This window comes from Xyrauchen texanus, chromosome 16 (genome assembly GCF_025860055.1).
Source record: "Xyrauchen texanus isolate HMW12.3.18 chromosome 16, RBS_HiC_50CHRs, whole genome shotgun sequence".
NCBI lineage: Eukaryota > Metazoa > Chordata > Actinopteri > Cypriniformes > Catostomidae > Xyrauchen > Xyrauchen texanus.
Genome location: NC_068291.1, coordinates 13,945,670 through 13,965,487, shown reverse-complemented (window position 1 = coordinate 13,965,487; position 19,818 = coordinate 13,945,670). Strand labels below are relative to the sequence as shown.

The 19,818-nt window shown below is 37.7% G+C and overlaps 1 protein-coding gene across 1 annotated transcript in view; it reads left to right on the top strand.

The window, feature by feature from the left end:
- Positions 1-19,818, top strand: part of LOC127656821 (inositol-tetrakisphosphate 1-kinase-like) — an 82,364-nt gene that overhangs the window by 47,478 nt on the left and 15,068 nt on the right. Inside the window, exons 4-5 of the mRNA XM_052145300.1 lie at positions 1,159-1,284; positions 6,162-6,279. Of these exons, the coding sequence (XP_052001260.1) occupies positions 1,159-1,284; positions 6,162-6,279 (244 nt within the window). The remainder of the gene's footprint in view (positions 1-1,158; positions 1,285-6,161; positions 6,280-19,818) is intronic.

Sequence of the window (19,818 nt, the reverse complement as noted above, 5' to 3'; positions counted from 1 at the left end):
TGTACTAAACAAGAGGATAAGTTCATCAGAGTCTCTAGTTTGAGAAATAGACACCTCACATGTCCTCAGCTGACAGCTTCATTGAATTCTACCCGCTCAACACCAGTTTCATGTACAACAGTAAAGAGAAGACTCAGGAGGTCTTATGGGAAGAATTAAAAAGAAAAAGACAGTTTTTAAACAGAAAATCTAAAAGAAAAGGTTATAATGGGCAATCGTGGGGTGAAATGTCACCTGAGTATCTGGACAAACTGACAGCTAGAATGCGACTTATCTGCAAAGCTGTCATTGCAGCACGTGGAGGATGTTTTATGAGAAATCTCTGAAGCAATTTAAGAAGTTTTGAAAAAAGTTTGTTTTTTTCAAATTGTAATAGTAATTTTTCATGTTATTAATGTCCTGATTATACATTGTGATCAGTTGAATGCCACTTTGGTCAATAAAAGTACCAATTTCCTTCCATAAGAGCAAAGTGTGTGTGTGTGTGTGTGTGTGTGTGTGTGTGTGTGTGTGTGTGTGTGTGTGTAATCATGTATTAAAAGTATAAAACCATTTATTACATGAATCTTAATGTTATCATTTGAACAACAAGTGACTGCAATGACTGAATTCAGTTTTTAATGAATTTTGTACAAAACAGTTCTTGTCTCATTTTGGCATGACAGAGAGGAAAGACTTAGTAAGTGAATCAGACATAATTCAACCGCTGTGTTTCTTTGAGTTTCATTGAATTGTCAGACTGATTTAAACCAATAACTCATGAGTTGGCAAGTCCTTTGGAGAAATTCATTGAAAGTACCATCTCATAAGATTCATTCATTTGTTTTGAGCACTGAAAACACACCGCAATAGAAAGGTTGTGCAGTTTTGTCATTTTTTCACGGCCTCATTCTAACTGCAAAATCACGATTAAACTGTTGTAGCTTGTACACATAAATGTAATAATAGGTGTAATAATTGGACCTTTGTCAACACAAGAGTCGGTCATCCTAGTGATTTACTTACAGTATTAACAGTCGATGGGAAAAAGGTGTGCTAAACTTCTGTATCGCTGTGTATCTGAGCTCATAAATCCTACCAGATGTGCTTATGTGTGACAGGTTTTTTTTTTTTTTGACTTATTGATATATGACCTTTGACATTTCCCTTTCTCCTTAGCTTGACCTGAGTCAGCCGTTAGAGGAGCAGGGTCCTCTGGATGTCATCATTCACAAGCTCACAGACCTGATCCTGGAAGCAGACCAGAATGACTCCCAGTCCCAGCAGCTGCTCCAGCGTGTGCATGTGAGAACCGTACCCCCATTCATGAGTGCTGCAGGACAGGCTGTGGTCTTAAATGAATAGTTCACCCAAAAATTAACATTTTGTCATAATTCACCCTCATGTTGTTCGAAACCAAAGTGCAGAAGACAAAAGGAGAAATTTTAATGCATATCACAAACCCATCTTTTCAGTACAATGGCAAAAGTTGGTGCCTCACATTAAAGCTTAAAAAAGGAACCCAGAGTATCAAAAACATCCAGCAACTCCTGCATCATATTCCAAGTCTTCTGAAGGCTTACTATAGGTTTTGGTAAAATAAAATAAAACCTCCTTTATTTCCTGTACTTTATTCAAATATGATTTTTCAAAAAACTGATATGATAAAGGGCTTCAGGATTTGGTTTAATTTACATTACTGAATTCACAATTCTATACTCAAAAACTTTGAACAAAGCCTGAATCATGAAAAGTTACTGTAACAATTATGGAAAGGACCATGACACGCAGATACACACAGACAGCTTCACACGTCTCTCACTTCTCTCTGTGAACTGGCCGTCTTTTTATCTGTAAACCCTGTGCAAATTCACTCTCACTCTGAAAAGTCTCATCCATATTACATGCGCTTACATGAGCAGGAGAAACACTTTAAAAAGAGACTTCAGTCTGATATCAATGAAAGCTGCACAAGTGATTACATTGAAACTGAAATCGTGGTATGATGTTGCATGAGTTTAATCGAAATGATTGCGCTCCCTTTCTCCGTTGCAATGGTTTGATTGACGTGGTTGCGCACGCTCGCTTGCTCATTAAAGTTTAACGGAGACTCGCTTGTGGTAAGAACAAACAGTTTTGCGAAATGCAGCTGATTTTGAACTCCTAACATGTTTACATTATAAAACATACAGTACATTACATGTTTAATGTTTACATCGTTTGTTCTATTTGCATAATCTTAGCATCTGGAACCTTTTGAATGTGAATAAAATCTACATTTATTTTACACCTTATTTTTATAGGACTAGTTAGTATATTCTAACTGTGCAGTTAAGCACATTAGTGAGTTGGGACATCGCTAGATGTAAATAATCTTTTTTTAACATCTGCCACAGTAGTGTAGTAGTAAATGTATAGCTGTAACATTTCTGTCAACATACCATAGTTACTGTCACTACTGTAAAATCATGATAAAGTTAAGCAAGGTCAATGATGTGTAATTTAAAAAAAACTTTATTTAACACATAATGCCCAGCCAGCAATGACATGTGGGGCCCAGATGAGGGCTTCATGGGCGGCAAATGTGGGCCCCATATGGGCTTGCACCCGGGATCCACATTGGGGAAAGCCGTGGAAGCCCAGACGTACTAAAAGTTTATGGGTTTGCACTTATATTCATTCTTCGTTTTTAGTTTTTCTTAGATTGTTTCCTTAAACAATTTGGCATGGTTGGGCTTAGATAGGCCTTGCATGAATTGCCCAGTTATGACCCACATAAGATCCTTACAGAGCCCACTTTAAGCCCATAGGGGCATTCACAGTTGAATCCTGGTGCAAGCCCACTTTAAACCCATTTGGGCAGGTGGGGCCCAAATGGGTCTGACATGAATTACCCAGTTAAGACCCATGTAGTACCCTTACAGGTCCCACTTTTAGTACGTCTGGGCTTCCACGGCTTTCCCCAATGTGGATCCCGGGTGCAAGCCCATATGGGGCCCACATTTGCCGCCCATGAAGCCCTCATCTGGGCCCCACATGTCATTGCTGGCTGGGTGGGTGTTTTCGTTTTCCTCGTCAGTGTTGAATAGAATATCGGGGGTGTCCAGCTGTTTGAGATGTTTGACATCCTTGATAGCGCTTTGAACCAGAAACTTTCAGAATTCAAATGGGTCTTGGGTTTAGAAGTCTCGCCACGATATCAAGGCCTTATGATTATCAAGGGAAGCCAACATGATATCAAGTGATCAGCTCTGCACTATCCCATCCCTGGAGCGCTAAAAGTGAGGGAAGGCCAGATGCAATGCGTGCTCCAGAATTGCTCTAGAACAGAGCAGAGCGCTACACTCGCATGAAATCCAGGCTTCAACTGCACCTCGCAAATGTATATAAACCATATCAAGCGCTGGACACCAGTTTCGCATGTGCTTTACTTGAATCGTTCTTAGGAATTAAAATCGAGATCGTTCAGATGAAGATTGCGATACATCGTAAAATCTATATTTTTACCCACTCCTAATTCAGAACACCCTAGCAACCACGGCTAAACTCTAAAAAGCATTCAGAACACCTTAGCAACCACGGCTAAACTCTAAAAAGCATTCAGAACACCTTAGCAACCTCATAGCAATGTCCTGGATATGGCTGCACCAGCTGTGCGTAAGGTCTCACTAAAGTTGGGACATAAAGTTCACACTAAGGGCTTTGTAACTATTAAGTCAGTACTTAATTTGGTTGCACCACCTGTTCTTAAGCAAAGACTTATCTAGTAGGTTGTAAGATCTTTGTAAAGTAACGTGTAGTCGAATATTATGCCATTTACCTGTATTTATCCAATAAACAAGAGGATCGTTTTTTTACGTAATGTTCTCTCCCATAAATGTAAACGAGTGTTAATGCCAACATCATCATATTTGTCGAAAGGACTGAAGCCTGTCATCCAAAACATGAGTTCATTAGTCTTTAAATTAGTCTGTTTTTTTATTCCAAAGGTTACTTCTGGTCGGAGGCTTCCGTAAATATTTTGTTCATACGTACGGTTACATCCTACCTAAATTGAATGGTGCTATGCTCAAATATTTAGTAGTGTGTAAATTGTGACTTGGATCCCATTTATGCCACAGCTAGGCTATGTTGTACCGTATGTATAGCTGGTGCAACCGGCCCCTGGCAACTACCCAAAATGCCCTAGCATTGTGGATGTGACTTTTGTGCTATTCTTATTTTCTTTAAAAATGTCAAAAACCAGTTTTATTTAAAGTTGATGTAATTTCTGCAAAGTATGTAACATTGCGCAACAGAAACACAATGTTGACAGTTTTTGAGAAAATGAACCTGTAAATTGGCTTTCTTATTGTCAAGTGTATCTATAACATCATGGCTTCCCACACTTGACAAGAGAAGGAATCGACCAGACTCAGGATTTCACTCGTTCTTCAATTTATTTGACCAGTAAACAAGGAAGGTGAAAAACCTTTAAACATGCAAACAATAACAAATTAAATAAAGTTCAATATTTCCCATCAAATACAATAAAGCACAGAAAAATACTTTAAGCAAAGGATAAGTTGGTTTAACACATCGATTACCCATTACTTCATTATTTATCACCCCAGGTAAACAGTGTAAATCAGACATTACATTTCCTGAAAGCCAGCTCTACTTTCAGACCCATTTCTTCTCAAATTAACCTGTTATTCTAAGTTTACTCAATGTACAGAAATGTTCAGCCTCAACCTATCAATAGTGCCATGAACAATGCAGACAGACCACACATTTTGCTTGCCCATACAGGCTACTGAGATCCCATTTGCAGTCCTCAGAGACCAGTAAAGAGATGTGAGCTTACCGGTAGCCCTTTTGATCTTTTCCTTTTCCCATGAGTTCTATCTGCGATTCTTTAGCGAATTCTTTTTCCTTCCACTGTTCTTAGCTGCATTTCAAAGCTGAACAAAACCCTCGCCCTGCTTCCATTTTCTGAAGCTTTCTGGCGTCTCTGCTAATTAGTCTAATTTCGCTCACCTGCTGAAGCGCAGCAGAGCTGCGCACTCGATCTCACGCATACGTAGAAACGAGGCCGCCGCACCCACACGCAGACAAACCTCCCAGCAGCTCGCCGCAACATTTATAGTTGTCTCTGCCGATTAGTTCCAGTGTACAGTATATTCTAGCAAATTGTTTTTCATTTATTTCAGTTGAAGTATTATTCCAGTGCTAAGTTTGTGTACATTATCAATAATTATAATATTGCACAAAAGTTTACAATACATTTTCAATTCACATATCCTTCCTGCGCCTTTGCTATGTTTTTGTTTTGCCTTTGTACGAAGTGTCACCTGCAGCCCTCGCCTCTAAATGATAGTGTAAGTGTGTAGGACGTCAAGCGCTTAATATTCTTAAATAAATCTCTGCTAAGGGCAGCTCTCACTAATGAAGTATGTTACAAATGTTTGCATAAGACCAGCAAATGAATGATCTGAATACAGCATTATAGGACAGTCTAACCCTTGTCAAAAAAAAAATTGGTTTTGTATAACCTTTTTTGTCTGTTTAATCTGAGCTATCAAACATTTGCCCTTATGGTTGTCATGATACTAAAATTTCAGTAGTCGATACCAATAATAGTACAAATTTATGTTGATTGATTCATGATTCAACAACCACAAACAAATATGCTTATATCTACGCTTTTATTTAAAAAGTTAAATATAAAAAAAATACACTTTTTATGTAATAATATTTGTTTTATTTTAATATGGACTCTTGTACTTTTGACATCCCAATTTGTCTAAGTTGATTTGATATACAGTCAGACAGTAATTGTGATCTTAATTGAATTTCCCACTTCGTTTAGTAAATATGTGACGGAAATGGAAAAAATATGATAAAAGAATATATATATATATCTCCTCATTCAGCCAAATGATCTCATATGATTTGAGAAGTTGACGGAATGGGGACAGTTGAAGCACAGAGCGAGAAAGAGTGAGTGGTTTGTAAAAGAAACCACCTCGCAGCTGTGGTTAGATAACCGACTTTTCTTAAAACCATTAAATAATGTTTGAACTTGCTCTAGACAGTAACTTCAGGATTTCGATTAGTCATGTTTGTCATGCTGTTTCAAGAGTTTTCCCTAAATATCCACACTTACATTGTTTTTCTGAACTGTTTCACTGGTCTTGCAGAATTATATTGATGCTCACCCAGAGACTATCATTCTGGACCCACTTCCAGCCATCAGAACTCTGCTAGACCGCTGCAAGTCTTACCTGCTGGTCCATCGGATAGAGGACTGCATGAGAGGTACTGTCACCCAGCACCCCTTCTCCTGGTTTCTGTATTATTTTTACAGGTTATGCTAGTGCCGATCAGTAGAGATGGGCGATATGACCAAAATCTTATATCACGATATGAGTAATTTTATATCACGATAACGATATGCATCACAATATTGTAATTTATTTTTAGAAAATCAATACAAAATGGGTTAATATTGGTTAATAACTGTTATATAATTTTCTCTTTATTTGGAACTTGACAATAGTCCCAGTAGGAAAAAAAAAACTCAAATTGGATTTAAATCATTCATACCACAATGTTAAATTTCAAATTTTCCACATTTCAGTCTGATATGTTGTTGGCCATTATTATAATTTTTATTATTACTGTTATTATTATTATTATTATTATTATTATTATTACCACCTTTCCTCAAAAAACTAAAGATCTTCCCAGAGCATAAAATAATGCATAAGTTAAAAAAACTAACGAAAATAATCACACAATAAATATTTGTAATGGGGTTCATTTGTGGGGTAAAGGAGGAAATGGGAAAGGTGGATTCAACTCAAAAAGATCAGTCTTTAATAATAACTCAAAATAGTTTTCCATCATTTAACACACAGACAGCTTGGTACGACTCTCTCTTTCTCAGTCTCTGGCTTGGTTCCTCCTTACATCGCTCTCCCCATTGCTCACTGCAATCAGAAACAGGTGTTAGACATATTTTGCTCAGGTGTGTGCCCCCTTACCACTTTCTCTCTCTCTGAACGAATGCTCCACCATGCCCCCACCTCCACATACCCCCACCACCCGACTCAGGCCAGGGAGCCATCTGGCCTGTCCCCCCTTCCCCCCATTTTGTGAGAGAAAGTCAGCAACAGCCATCCGCGCTCCCAGTCTGTGGACCACCTTGAACTTAAAAGGCTGTAAAGCCAGAAACCAACGGGTGATCCACGCATTAGTATCCTTCATGCGGTGGAGCCACTGGAGGGCTGCATGGTCAGAACAGAGGGAGAAGGCCCACCCCAACAGATAGTTTCAGAGGGTGAGAACAGCCCATTTGATGGCCAGACATTCCTTTTCAATGGTGCTGTACTTGGTCTCTCTCAGCGATAGCGTACAGCACCAGCCGCTCCTCCTCCACCACCTTCGAGAGCACCGCCCCCAGCCCCCTGTCCGAAGCGTCCATCTGTAAAACAAAGGTGCATGTAAAAGCGGCCTGCCGCAAAGTGCAGCTTTCACCTGTGTAAACGCCTGTTGACACTGCTCCGTCCACTGGATGGGGTCTGGAGCTCCCTTTTAGTGAGATCAGTCAGCGGGCTGGTGATGTCCGTACAACTTCTATACTAAATTTCTATAATAGCCAGCCAGCCCCAGGAACTGTTTCACCTCCTTTTTGGTCGTAGGTCTCGGGCAAGCCACAACCGCTGTTGTCTTATCAATTTGGTGGCGCACCTGCATGACCCAAGTGGAACCCCAGATACCATACATCTACCCTTCCAATTGCGCATTTATTGGGGTTTGCCGTGAGTTCCGCTTGTCTCAGCAACCTCAGAGCAACCTTCATCAGACCAGAGGCGTCGAGAGTGTCAAATCCATCAGAAGTCATTTTCTATGGAAGCCAGCGTCTCTCAGCGGTGAGAAGCAGCGCGTCTTGGGCAGTGTAGGCGTCAGAGGAAAGTTCAAGTGTGGACAACATTATGGTAATGAGCTTTGACGCTGTTTGTATGACCAGGCAGAGGTTATAACACGTCTGAAAATTCTTTCTGCCACTTGGCAACCTTTGTGACTTGAGATGGTGAGAGGTGGTCTCCACAAGTGACCCTATGCAGGCACATATGTTTATGTCTATATTTGTCTTTGTGGGCATTGTGTGTGTCCTGGTGCTATTGAACCAGACTTGACAGATGGTTATGTAACAAAATCATATGTAAGCCCCCAGTCTGTGCCACTCCAATCCCTTCATATCAGACTCCCACTCTTTGTCAAGAAAGCATGAAAAGCATGCAGCATGTTCATTAAACATACTGTACAATATTCTTCTAAAAATCGTTGTTTGTATTCAGCAGAAGAAAGAAAGTCATACACATCAGGGATGGCATGAGGGTGCGTAAATGATTATGTAAATTGAACCATGCCACTGCCCGGCCATCTGTCACCCACTTGCCTTTGACATTCTCTGGCGGACACTGCCCCACATCCCACTCTTTAGCAACAGTATGCATGTCTGGCAGTGGTTACCATAGCAACACACACATGGCAGCTGCTCTATATTATGGTTTCCACACTCACTGGATGAGGGTTTGAGGTTGGCACATATTAAAAGTTATTAGCTTCATTCTAAAACCTAGTTAACTGTCTTGTTGTCTACTGCTTACAAAGGGAGCTACCTTCTAAGGCAGCATCCTGACTTAAATGGAATCTCATATGTGAAAGATTATTCAAATTCTCCGCACTCCACACAAACAGCACTCCTCACAAGAGGGAGCGTGAGCATATTGCTAAGCTAATGACACAGTGCTCTAGTAAGGAAAAAATCACTTGCCGCTTACAAATATTGGGTAAATTAGTAATTTTTTAAATAGATTAAACTATTTGTATAGATATTCCTCAATAATTAATTAAATATAATTTATTGCAACTCTGTACGGCATCTTCAAAATTGGAGTAGTATACTAGTATGCTCTTCCATACATTGTGTTTGCTGTGTATATGTATGTATTTAGGTAATGTTGGATGATATAAACAAACATTTATAACGTAATATTCTTGAAATCTTTGGTAGATAATGATATGTCAGTATATGTACATTTTTATGGAAATGATTCCAAAAGTGTTTTATTTAAAACTGTATTTAGTCATTTAAACAACTTTATCAATAAGTAACTATTTTATAATTCCCGCTGCAAATTACACATTTTCTCATTGCTGTGTTTGCAGCAGATTAGATGCCGGTAGTTAATCTGATGGGAAATGTGATGCTGTCTGCAATAGTTCTGCCTCATCTTCTTTGAGAATGTGATTGAAAGTGATTGGAAACAGAGCTTGCATTAACTGGAATTTGTTTGTTATTTACCGAATGTTGAATAGAACTAGCATTAAATAGAACTAGCGCATCAGTTTTCATTTTACACATCTTTGTGTCTTCACTCCCTCTCTTTGCTTGTGCTTTGTATGTGTGTGCGTTTTTTTTACTGTTGCTCAGGAAATCGCCCACAAAGTAATGTTTTGATGAACAATCAAATCATCATCTGTGTTCACTCTGTTACTTAATGAGATGCCTAGCGATGTGATACGGGTCACATTTTTTTCTGCCTCCACTGTCATCTACATGACTCATGCACATCATAAAGGGCTACAACCAAACACTGTCGTCCTCCTTTTCCTCTGTCATATATTCTGCTTGTGGAGATAAAGCAGGTCAGAGCAGAATTTACACATCTGAAATACTTTCCCTCAATTCTGTTTATGTAGCCTAATTTACGCACAGGACACCATTTATTTGTGCAGGAGAATTCAGAGCGTTTTAGGCTAAAAAAGGCAATGATTCACACCTTTATTTCATCTGGAGCCAGATCCACTCAATTTCTGTGGTAACATGTTTGTGGTTTTGCTGTGGACTATTTTTCATGTTTCAAAGAACTGTTTATTACAACATGAATCGGAAAAGTGCCTTACACATTAAAACCACAGGTTTTAATATATACAGACTGGGGAAGAACATACAACAAAAAGGACATAAGCTTAGATCTTAAAAGACCCCATGATATCAACTGTCAGAAAGTTTTTGTTCACATTTAGCAGAAATATGTGCATTTATAATTGACTGCTAGTCTTTTTCGGGAACCCTGAAAAAAATATTGATGACTCATCTTGCACTACACGCATTTGTTTTTACTATTATCTGCTATAGTGCACTGATGCTGATGGTGACATTTTTTTCAAAATTCTGATGGTTGATGTGAACATTAACTAAAGCTCCTGACCCATATCTGCATGATTTTATGCACTGCACTGTTGCCACGTGATAAGATAATTGCATGGATGATTGTTGGTGCCAGACGGGCTGGTTTGAGTATTTCTGTAACTGCTGATCTCCTGGGATTTTCACGCACAACAGTCTCTAGAATTTATGGTGTCAAAAACATCCAGTGAGCGGCAGTTCTGTGGACGGAAATGCCTTGTTGATAACATTTACATTTTACATTTATGCATTTGGCATACACTTTTATCCAAAGCGACTTACAGTGCAATTATTACAGGGACAATCCCCTCGGAACAACCTGGAGTTAAGTGCCTTGCTCAAGGACACAATGGTGGTAAGAGAGGTCAACAGAGAATGGCCAGAATGGTTCAAACTGTTAAAGTCTAGAGTAACTCGGATAACTGCTCTGTACAATTGTGTTGAGAAGGATATAATCTCTGAATGCTATTCTGAGATGCCGGTTGGTGCTGTTTTGGCGGCACGAGAGGGACCTACACAAAATTAGGCAGGTGGTTTTAATGTTGTGGCTGATCGGTGTATATATACTGTATTGTCCTCTACTAAAATTGTTCACTGAAAGCCTGTAAACTGGCTTTAACAAAACCACATCCTTGTGTTTGCTGTAACAATGGGCTGAATGGATAGAGGAAGAGACTGATGTGAAATTAGACCTCCCGTCAGTGCTGTTCTGCAGGATCAGGGCCAAAGCACCATAGCAATGCTTTATAAACCTGTTCTAAACATTCCAAAAACGTAACATAAATGTTTTTGCTGGCTCCGACAGGGAGCCCGGAGTGTTTAGACAGAGCTGAAGATTGATCCCGGACCCTCACAGGGCCAAAAAAATGAACATCACTCAGCGTTTGTCCCTGCTTATGAAGATCTCTCATTACTCTTTCCCTTTTATTTACACAATCTCTCTTGGCCAAAATAAATGGAATCTCTATTCCCAATAATAAGTCACATATTAACGGCTATAAAGTACACAAACCTTGTAGCTGTTTTACGTGGCTGTATTGAAGCCTTTCATAAATGCTGCATTTAGAGCTTTCCCAGCTTCCCTGTTCATTACAATCAAAATAATTTTGACTAGGGCTGGGTATCGAGTTCGATACATTTTAGGCACCGACCGAATTGCCACTAAACAATTGAGTATAGAAAAATGTCTTGTCGTTCAGTACCAAATTTTGATACCTAAGGGGTTAATCTCATACACATCAAGGATGGTATGAGGGTGAATAAATGAAAACTATTTCTGTAAATTGAACCATGCCACTGCCCGGCCACTATAGATATATAGTATATCAATATATCGATATCGGTATCGATACTGAAAATTCTTGAACGATACCCAGCCCTAATTTTGACCCATATAATAGAAGTCTGTTAGGCCATCGTTCCAGATGGTTAAAAGCAGAAATCTAAAGTTTGTAGTTTTGTTAATGTATATTAATTATTCAATAATGAAAAATCATAAAAATTTTCTATATTGTCCTTTTTGAAGTGGAACTGCTTTTCTAAGTGATTAAACTTCTGGTTATGCATTACAAGCGTAATTCCTGTTGGTGGGGTTTGCTCCATGTAAACAACACTTATCAGAGCCGATAGTTACTCAGTGTCCCTCTTCCATATCTTTGCGTGTATCATGTGAATGTTACCGGGTTATCTGCTGTGCACACAATGTGCTTCATGTGGGTTATATAATGATCTATGCATCCGATTATATTTTAGGTTTGGAAATGCTTTATATGAGCAACACTTGTTCACATGATGCATATATGTCAAAACATACTTGGCTATTAATTACAGATAATTTTATCTGTGAGTAAAACAAATGGCTGGTTGTATTCTACTCTTGGAGAGCTTTCCAACAACATATGACACATGGCTATTCGATGAGTTTGATGTTTTTACCAATTACAATAATTTGTACTGTGCAAAATGTTTAATAAATGATCAAAACGCAACACTTCTTATTTGTTTGACAATTTTTAATCTTTTCTTCAGTTTTGGTCTTAATGCTCACATGCCTTGTAATGAACAGCTTCTTAGCTTTACAACAATGCCTATTTTGTGTTGGTCAATCCCAAATTACAGGGTTAAAGTTGAAGTGTATAACGTTTTCAATGTGCAACTACTGTATGCGGAGACATTTGTGGCTTGATTTCCTTGAGAACTTTAAACGCTGTACCTCTGTGGCGTTATTCAATTACTGTTGTTTGTTTGAACATCCTGAATGCCTGACACGGCAACATTGTCTCAGCCAATGGCATTAATTTGGGCAGGACTATCCGTTCGATCAACACCAGACGGGAGAATTCAGGAAAGCTGTTTTTAAGCACAATGCACAACAGCATTTGGTTGCGCTAGTGGAGCAGAAATGACACGTTTCAGCTTTAAGATTAATTTCAACTGGAACATTCCTATACATTTTAAAACATCAACAACCCCTAAAATGGTTGAGTTCCAACTGAAGCTTAACATCATAATAGTACATATAAGCCTGGATGGTCAGGGTGGTCAAAATATTTAGAAATAGTTGTAGTAGGTTAGTTGCACTACTTAACGTCTCTGTCTTAGACAGGAGATTGTCAGTGGCCTTATTTTACTGGCCTTCATAAAACAGCGTATGTAAGCTTCCTCTGGAATAAGAGAACAAAGCTAAAATCAGCTCTGATAAGAAACCAGCACTTCTCACTTAATTTCAACACTACAGGATATTTTAATAGCAATACCATAATTTGCCAACTCAAAAAGCAGATAGACAAAACAGGAAGTAAATGGCTAGCTTGTATAGCTAGCAAGCTACTGGCTGGATGTTGACGTTGACCAATCGGTATCAACCGTGTTGATTGGCTGACTGTTCTTGGTCATAAACTTCCTACTTTTGATTAAGACAGGCTTTGCATCAGGTGGATATAGAGATACCCTATGGGTATACTGTAGGGATCAGTGACGGTTATTTTAACTAGAGTCTGTAAAAAGGTATGTTTTGTTTTACCGCTGCTGTGCTATTCTGCACACGTGCACACAAATCTGTTCATATAAAGAGTGTGGGAAAATAAAATTAAAACAAAATGCAAAAAAAAAGATTAAAACTATAAATATGACACATGAAATAACTCAAAATAGCAACAAGAACAAAAATACAAATATTTGATATCAAATATCAAACATAGACAATGCTTGAGTCCTTTCGGATTGGAATCTAACTAAATGCCATGAACACACCTATAGATTATCAGAACCACCCAGTTAGACAAGAAGTTCCCATCTAATTGACATGTAAAACAACCAACCACGGTTTTCTGAAAAAGTATTCTATGTTGTCATAGGCAGATGGAATGGTTTTTGGTGCTTGGATGAAAAATAAAGCTACTACTGAAATGAAATAAAAATTGGTCATTTTCCACTAATAAACCTTTCACCATGCCTTTTCTTCCTTAAGCAATGAAAAGCAACTCATCAGCACTTGCAGTTGGACGCCACACAGGCGGTTAACCATGACTGTGAGCATATCTGAGTGCTGTGTCCTCATCCTGTTGAGGCTTCACTCTTCAGCTCATTTCCTGCACTACGCTATCAAATGTTTCCAAAACATGTCTTATCTCCCCAGATGACAGCACTAACACTGACGTCTGGCTGAAAGCATGAAGGGCTGTTGCGGTGGCACATTTTTACCACCACAATGCCAACCACTGCCGGTGAATGTTGGTGTACTGTGGATGGGGGGCGGTGGAGGGTGTGCATCCAAATTATGTGTTTGTTGTGGATCAAACTTTAAAAAGTGTGACATTGAAAGGAATATAAATTTTGTTTTGTAAAACATCATAAATACAAAATACAATGATACAAAACTAAAAAATTGTTGTCTGTTATTGCACCAATAGCCTTACTTATAAGACGGTAACATGTAAACATCAATGGCTAAAAATATACCAGAATGTCAAAATATGTTAATAAAGCTAAACTTAAATATTCAGCATGACTAAATTTAGGTTAACAGATGGACAAGAATGGAATGGTGGTTCAGTGTTTTTAAAAATGTTTTTAAAAACATTTGACTGAAAAAAAGGAAGCATTTTCCGGGTTTTGAGAGGGTTTCACATTGCATATGATGTTTCCAGCCACACTGAATACACGTTCAGAAGCAGTATTCATTTCTTAAGCGGAATTACTGACATAAATTAATGTCAGTAATTCCGCTTAAGAAATGAATACTGCTTCTGAACTAATTAATTAATTAATTTATTGGTGAACCAAGATGAGATGGAAAAATACACTTCATGACAATAATCAAACATTTTTCTTAATACATTGTTGATGAAAATACGACGAGGAATAAATAACACTGCAAGATATTACCAATGCAATAACAATATTTTAGAAGAAGAAAAATCATGTTCGATCAAAAACTATCCAGCCATAGTATTTTGAGGATCGCTCCATTTGAGCTGCGGGAGCTGAAAAGCTAAACACCGGAAAAATTACGAACTTAATGGTTTAATCACCTTGTTTTTCAAACTTATCCTATATCCTATTTGACATCAGGGCAGTTCCTGTGTTGTTGCATGACATTTGCTGTGAAAATATGAAATTTTACTTCATATACAAAGTACTCATTACCAGTATATCAAACAATTTATATATATATATATATATATATATATATATATATATATATATATATATACGTTTACATTTATTAATTTAGCAGATGCTTTTATCCAAAGCGACTTACAAAAGACGAAAACATAAACTAATCATCTTAAGGAGACAGTGATACAAAAGTGCCATATTACAAAGTTTCACTAGCATCAGAATAGTATTCAAAACATATACAAGTGCAATTTATTTTGTTAGTGACTAGTTAAAAGATGCGTTTGAAGTCGTTTTTTGAAGACAGATATATAATCATAGACCCCTGCAGATAGAGTCCAGACATCATAAATGTCAATCCAGAAATAATAATAGCCACAGAATGTTGAAGAGTTGGCACTCATAAGTACATGTAATATATATATATATATATATATATATATATATATATATATATATATATATATATATACTTTTATTTTTTATTATTCATTGCCATTTTCAGCATAAATGGGGAAAAACGGCATTAGACATCTCTTTATTATGGTTGTGACAGTTGTGAAAGCAGCAATTACATAATGAGGGGAAACCATCCGAAACTCTGAAATCTGCAGACTTTGACCTCTGAGACCTATTATATTACTTTATAATACCCATCAAGACTGCATAATTAATTAAAATAAGATTGAAATCACCATTTTCCAGGCAATAGTTGACATTTTTGTGGAATTGCCCATTAGTCAGCTATATCAATAACATAAATATAATATTACCACATAATATTATGCTGCACATAGACTTGTAACTTGTATTAAATTGCATGTATCTGCCCAGACAATAAAAGCGAATGCACAGCTGAACTTGAACAAGTTTTGCGGTATGCGTAACCCGCATTGTGAATAGGCAAGTGCCATAACAAACTATGTTGTGTAAAGCATGAAGAATCGACAACACCATAACAAAAGATCTAATACTTTACTATATTCATGATATGCTATTATTTAATAAAATTATTTCAGGTTTTCGCAAGGTGTTATAAGTTAATGCCTTTAGATGCACATCGTGGTGGGGTGGTTGTCACTATGATTCTAGCAGCCCTTTGTTACATTGCAACAATGGCAGATTCATTCACTGGACCTAAGAGCTGGACTTTTGTGTGATGAGTTAGAAAGCAATAGAGGAAGACATGCACTCTCTGAGAACTTTATTAGGAACACTATGTTCCAAATAAAGTGCCCGACATTGTCTGCTGTTGTAGTCCATCTGTCTCAAGGCTCGACATGTTGTACATTCTGAGATGCTATTAGGCTCACTACAATTGAACAGAGTGGCTATCGGATTTAACATGGCCTTTCTTTCAGCTCGAACCAGTCTGGACATTCTCCGCTGACCTCTCTGATCAACAAGACATTTTCATCCGCATAACTGCCACTCACTGGATGTTTTTGTTTTTTGGCACCATTCGGAGTAAATTCTAGATACTGTTGTGTGTGAAAATCCCAGGAGATCAGCAGTTTCAGAAATACTCCAACCAGCCCGTCTGGCACCATCAATCATGTCACGGTCGGAATCCAGTCACATAATTGGTTGATTAGATAATCACATGAATAATTAGTTGTACATGTTTTCCTAATAAACTAGATTGACGGATCACCCATAGAGCATATTTTAAAGCCAACATCAACTATCAACCAGGTATACTTTCTAAAATAAATGTGAGAGGTGCTTGCTCCTGAAAAATTGCCACCATGATGTTTTAAGGGTGTTTAAGTGTTCTGGAGTGTTTCTTTTTTTTTTGTGCAAATTGCTAGAGTGTTGTAGGTGGTTGCTAGGTTGGTTCTTATTGCCCCCAATTTTAATTTAAGCAACCTTCCCCCAACTTACCTCAATATCTATAATATTTTTGGTCCCTAGATTTGGCATGGTCCCTTCTTCAAAAAAATTTTTTGCCTGAAATTTTTCCACCAGGTAAAATTGATTAGTTTGATGGCTTCATTGGATGAGAAATTCTGGAATCTTTAAATGTGTATACCTGCAAGGTAAACTTTGTCAAGTAAACTAGCATATACAGTAGTTGACCTCAAAGCTAACATAAATGGACTAAAAGGCACTGAACTCCAATTTTGATTAAATAGGGTCTTTAACTGTGTAAAAAACATTCTCTTTTACCAGTTATCCCAGTGTGTATCTCTATTTTGATGACTCGTCCCTGCACGATAATGTACATCCAGTTGGAATTTGCAAACATAACTACTCACAGCTATTGATGCTTTTGTTTTATACATCTCTCTGTTTGCTCATCAGAGTGATACACGGACAGTGAGTGTACAGTATTTTCAAACAAATCCTTGAACCCATGGGTCAAGTTACTATGCTTCTATTGACTGCCTGCAGCATAATGCAGAGCGAGTCAGCGTTCAGTGCCTTGTGTTCATTGTTCTTCACTCTCTAAAGTAAATAGGGAAGTGAAAGCAAGCAGAGGGTAATTGATGACAGAGGACCTTTCACAAGTAACGACTTGGAGTTGTTTTATGAGGTTCACTGCGAGTAGCATCCACTCTTCCCAAATAATATCACATCTTTGAATGTGTACAGCCATGGCCAAAAGTATTGGCAGTGACATAAATTTTGTGTTTCGCAAAGTTTTCTGCTTCAGTTGTTGTGGTGTTGATTCACATTGTTTCTAGATTATTGTGCCGAGTGATCAGATGCATTTTAAATAATTGCAAAAAGCTTCATTGGCCCAAAAAATGAACTTTATCACTAAAATGTTTGGACCTGGCACAAAATGAGCCGCTAACATAATTTCACTAATCATATCAGCAGAGTACGAGTACTAGTCAAGTGAAATCACTCTATCATTCTGATTGGATTATAAGAGCAGACTAAATGCTATAAAAGGAGGTAAGAATTGCTTCCAATCCTTGTGTTCTTGATCATGTGTGGGGTTGCTTTTCATCCAAGGGAGTGGGCTCTCTCACAATTCTGCCCAAAAACACTGCCATGAATAAAGAATGGCATCAAAATGTCCTGCAAGAGCAACTTCTCCCAACGATCCAGGAGCAATTTGATGATGATCCGTGAATTTTCCAGCATGATGGAGCACCATGTCACAAGGCAAGAGTGATAATGAAATGGCTCGGAGAACATTACATTGAAATTTTGGATCCGTGTCCAGGCAAATCCCTGTATCTTAATCCCATAGAGAACCTTTTGGTCAATCCTCAAAAGGTGAGTGGACAAGCAGAAGCCCACAAATTGTGATCAACTCTGAGCACTAATAAGGCAAGAATGGATCACCGTCAGTCAGGATTTGGCCCAGAAGCTGATATCCAGCATGCCAGAACAAATTGCAGAGGTTATGAAGAACAAGGGTCAACACTGTAAATATTGACTCTTTGCATAAATTGAGTGTTTTTGTCAATTAAAGCCTTTCAAACATATGGAAATGCGTATCATTGTTTTCAAGTATACATAGAAACAAAAATAATCTTCAAATACTGAAGCAGCAAACTTTGCAAAACACAAAATTGATGTCACTGCCAAAACTTTTGGCCACGGCTGTAAGTGCATCTGGCAGCTCTTATCAGTGGAACCATTTGTGCAACGATAACCATTTTTCTTGTGGTAGCTTCCAAAGGAGCACTGAAGGGAGGGGTGTGTTTGTTTTGGCAGTTGAGTTCGAATATCAACAGTGTTTCTCAGAAATCGCTGAGTGCACCTTTTATTTATGATCAGACGAATATTTAATAATCGTGACAAGCATACGCATTAATTGATAATACAACTAATGGATATTAGTATATTGTGTATGTGTCTGCTTTCATTGGCTATTTTACAACGGCTTCAAACATGGCTTTTCTAATCACATTTATAATTTATTACTTTTTCAGGGTACCCATGGGTCCTTAAAAAGTCTTAAAATTCTTAAATTAACTTTTTTAAATTTAAGGCCATAAAAAGTCTTAAATATCTTAAATAAATTTCAACGGTTTAAAGTGTTTTTGAACAAATTTATTTTCAAGAACTCTCAGCAGACAAAAAACTCCAGACTTTGAACGTTGCCAAAGCATTGGTCTAATGCGTTAGGTCGTGCTGGAAAGCAAATGACTAAAGAGAAGGGTAACGATATAGTTTACATACTTCAGGCTACATGCATTCATAATGAATTCATATAGAGTCTTAATGTTGTATGAACTTATTTTAAAAAAGAAAACGCATAAATGCACAATAAAATATATTAAAAAAACATGTCCAGAGACATCCAAGTAGCCTCAGTGGTTTTGTATTTACCTGCTAATTAATTATTTATTGTGGTCTTAAATGTTACTTTTATTTGGCCATAAAAAGTCTTAAAAAGTCTAAAATGTAGTTCCTTCGAACCTACAGATACCTTGATTTGTCTCAAGTGTTATATAATGTGAATTTATTTTGCACCAAGGCCAGACTTAACCTTTCATTTGTCATGAATAATCTTATCTTTTGGTTTATGTCCATCAAGTTCCAAATAAAACCAGAAAGTAATCAAATTAGATAAGGTAGCTTTCATTTCTGAAGGATACACACTGGTGGCCAAAAGTTTGGAATAATGTACAGATTTTGCTCTTATGGAAGGAAATTGGTACTTTTATTCACCAAAGTGAAATACAACTGATCACAATGTATAGTCAGGACATTAATAACATGAAAAATTACTATTACAATTTGAAAAAAAAAAAAAATGTCAGGACTTAAACTTCTTCAAAGATTTCTCATCAGAAAAACCCTCCACGTGCAGCAATCACAACTTTGTAGATCCTTAACATTTTAGCTGCCAGTTTGTCCAGATACATTTCACCAAACACTTCCTGTAGCACTTGCCATAGATGTGACTGTCTTGTCGGGCTTACAGTCTTACAGTAGACCTTACAGTCTAGCTGATCCCACAAAAGCTCAATGGGGTTAAGATCCAGTACACTCTTTTCCAATTATCTGTT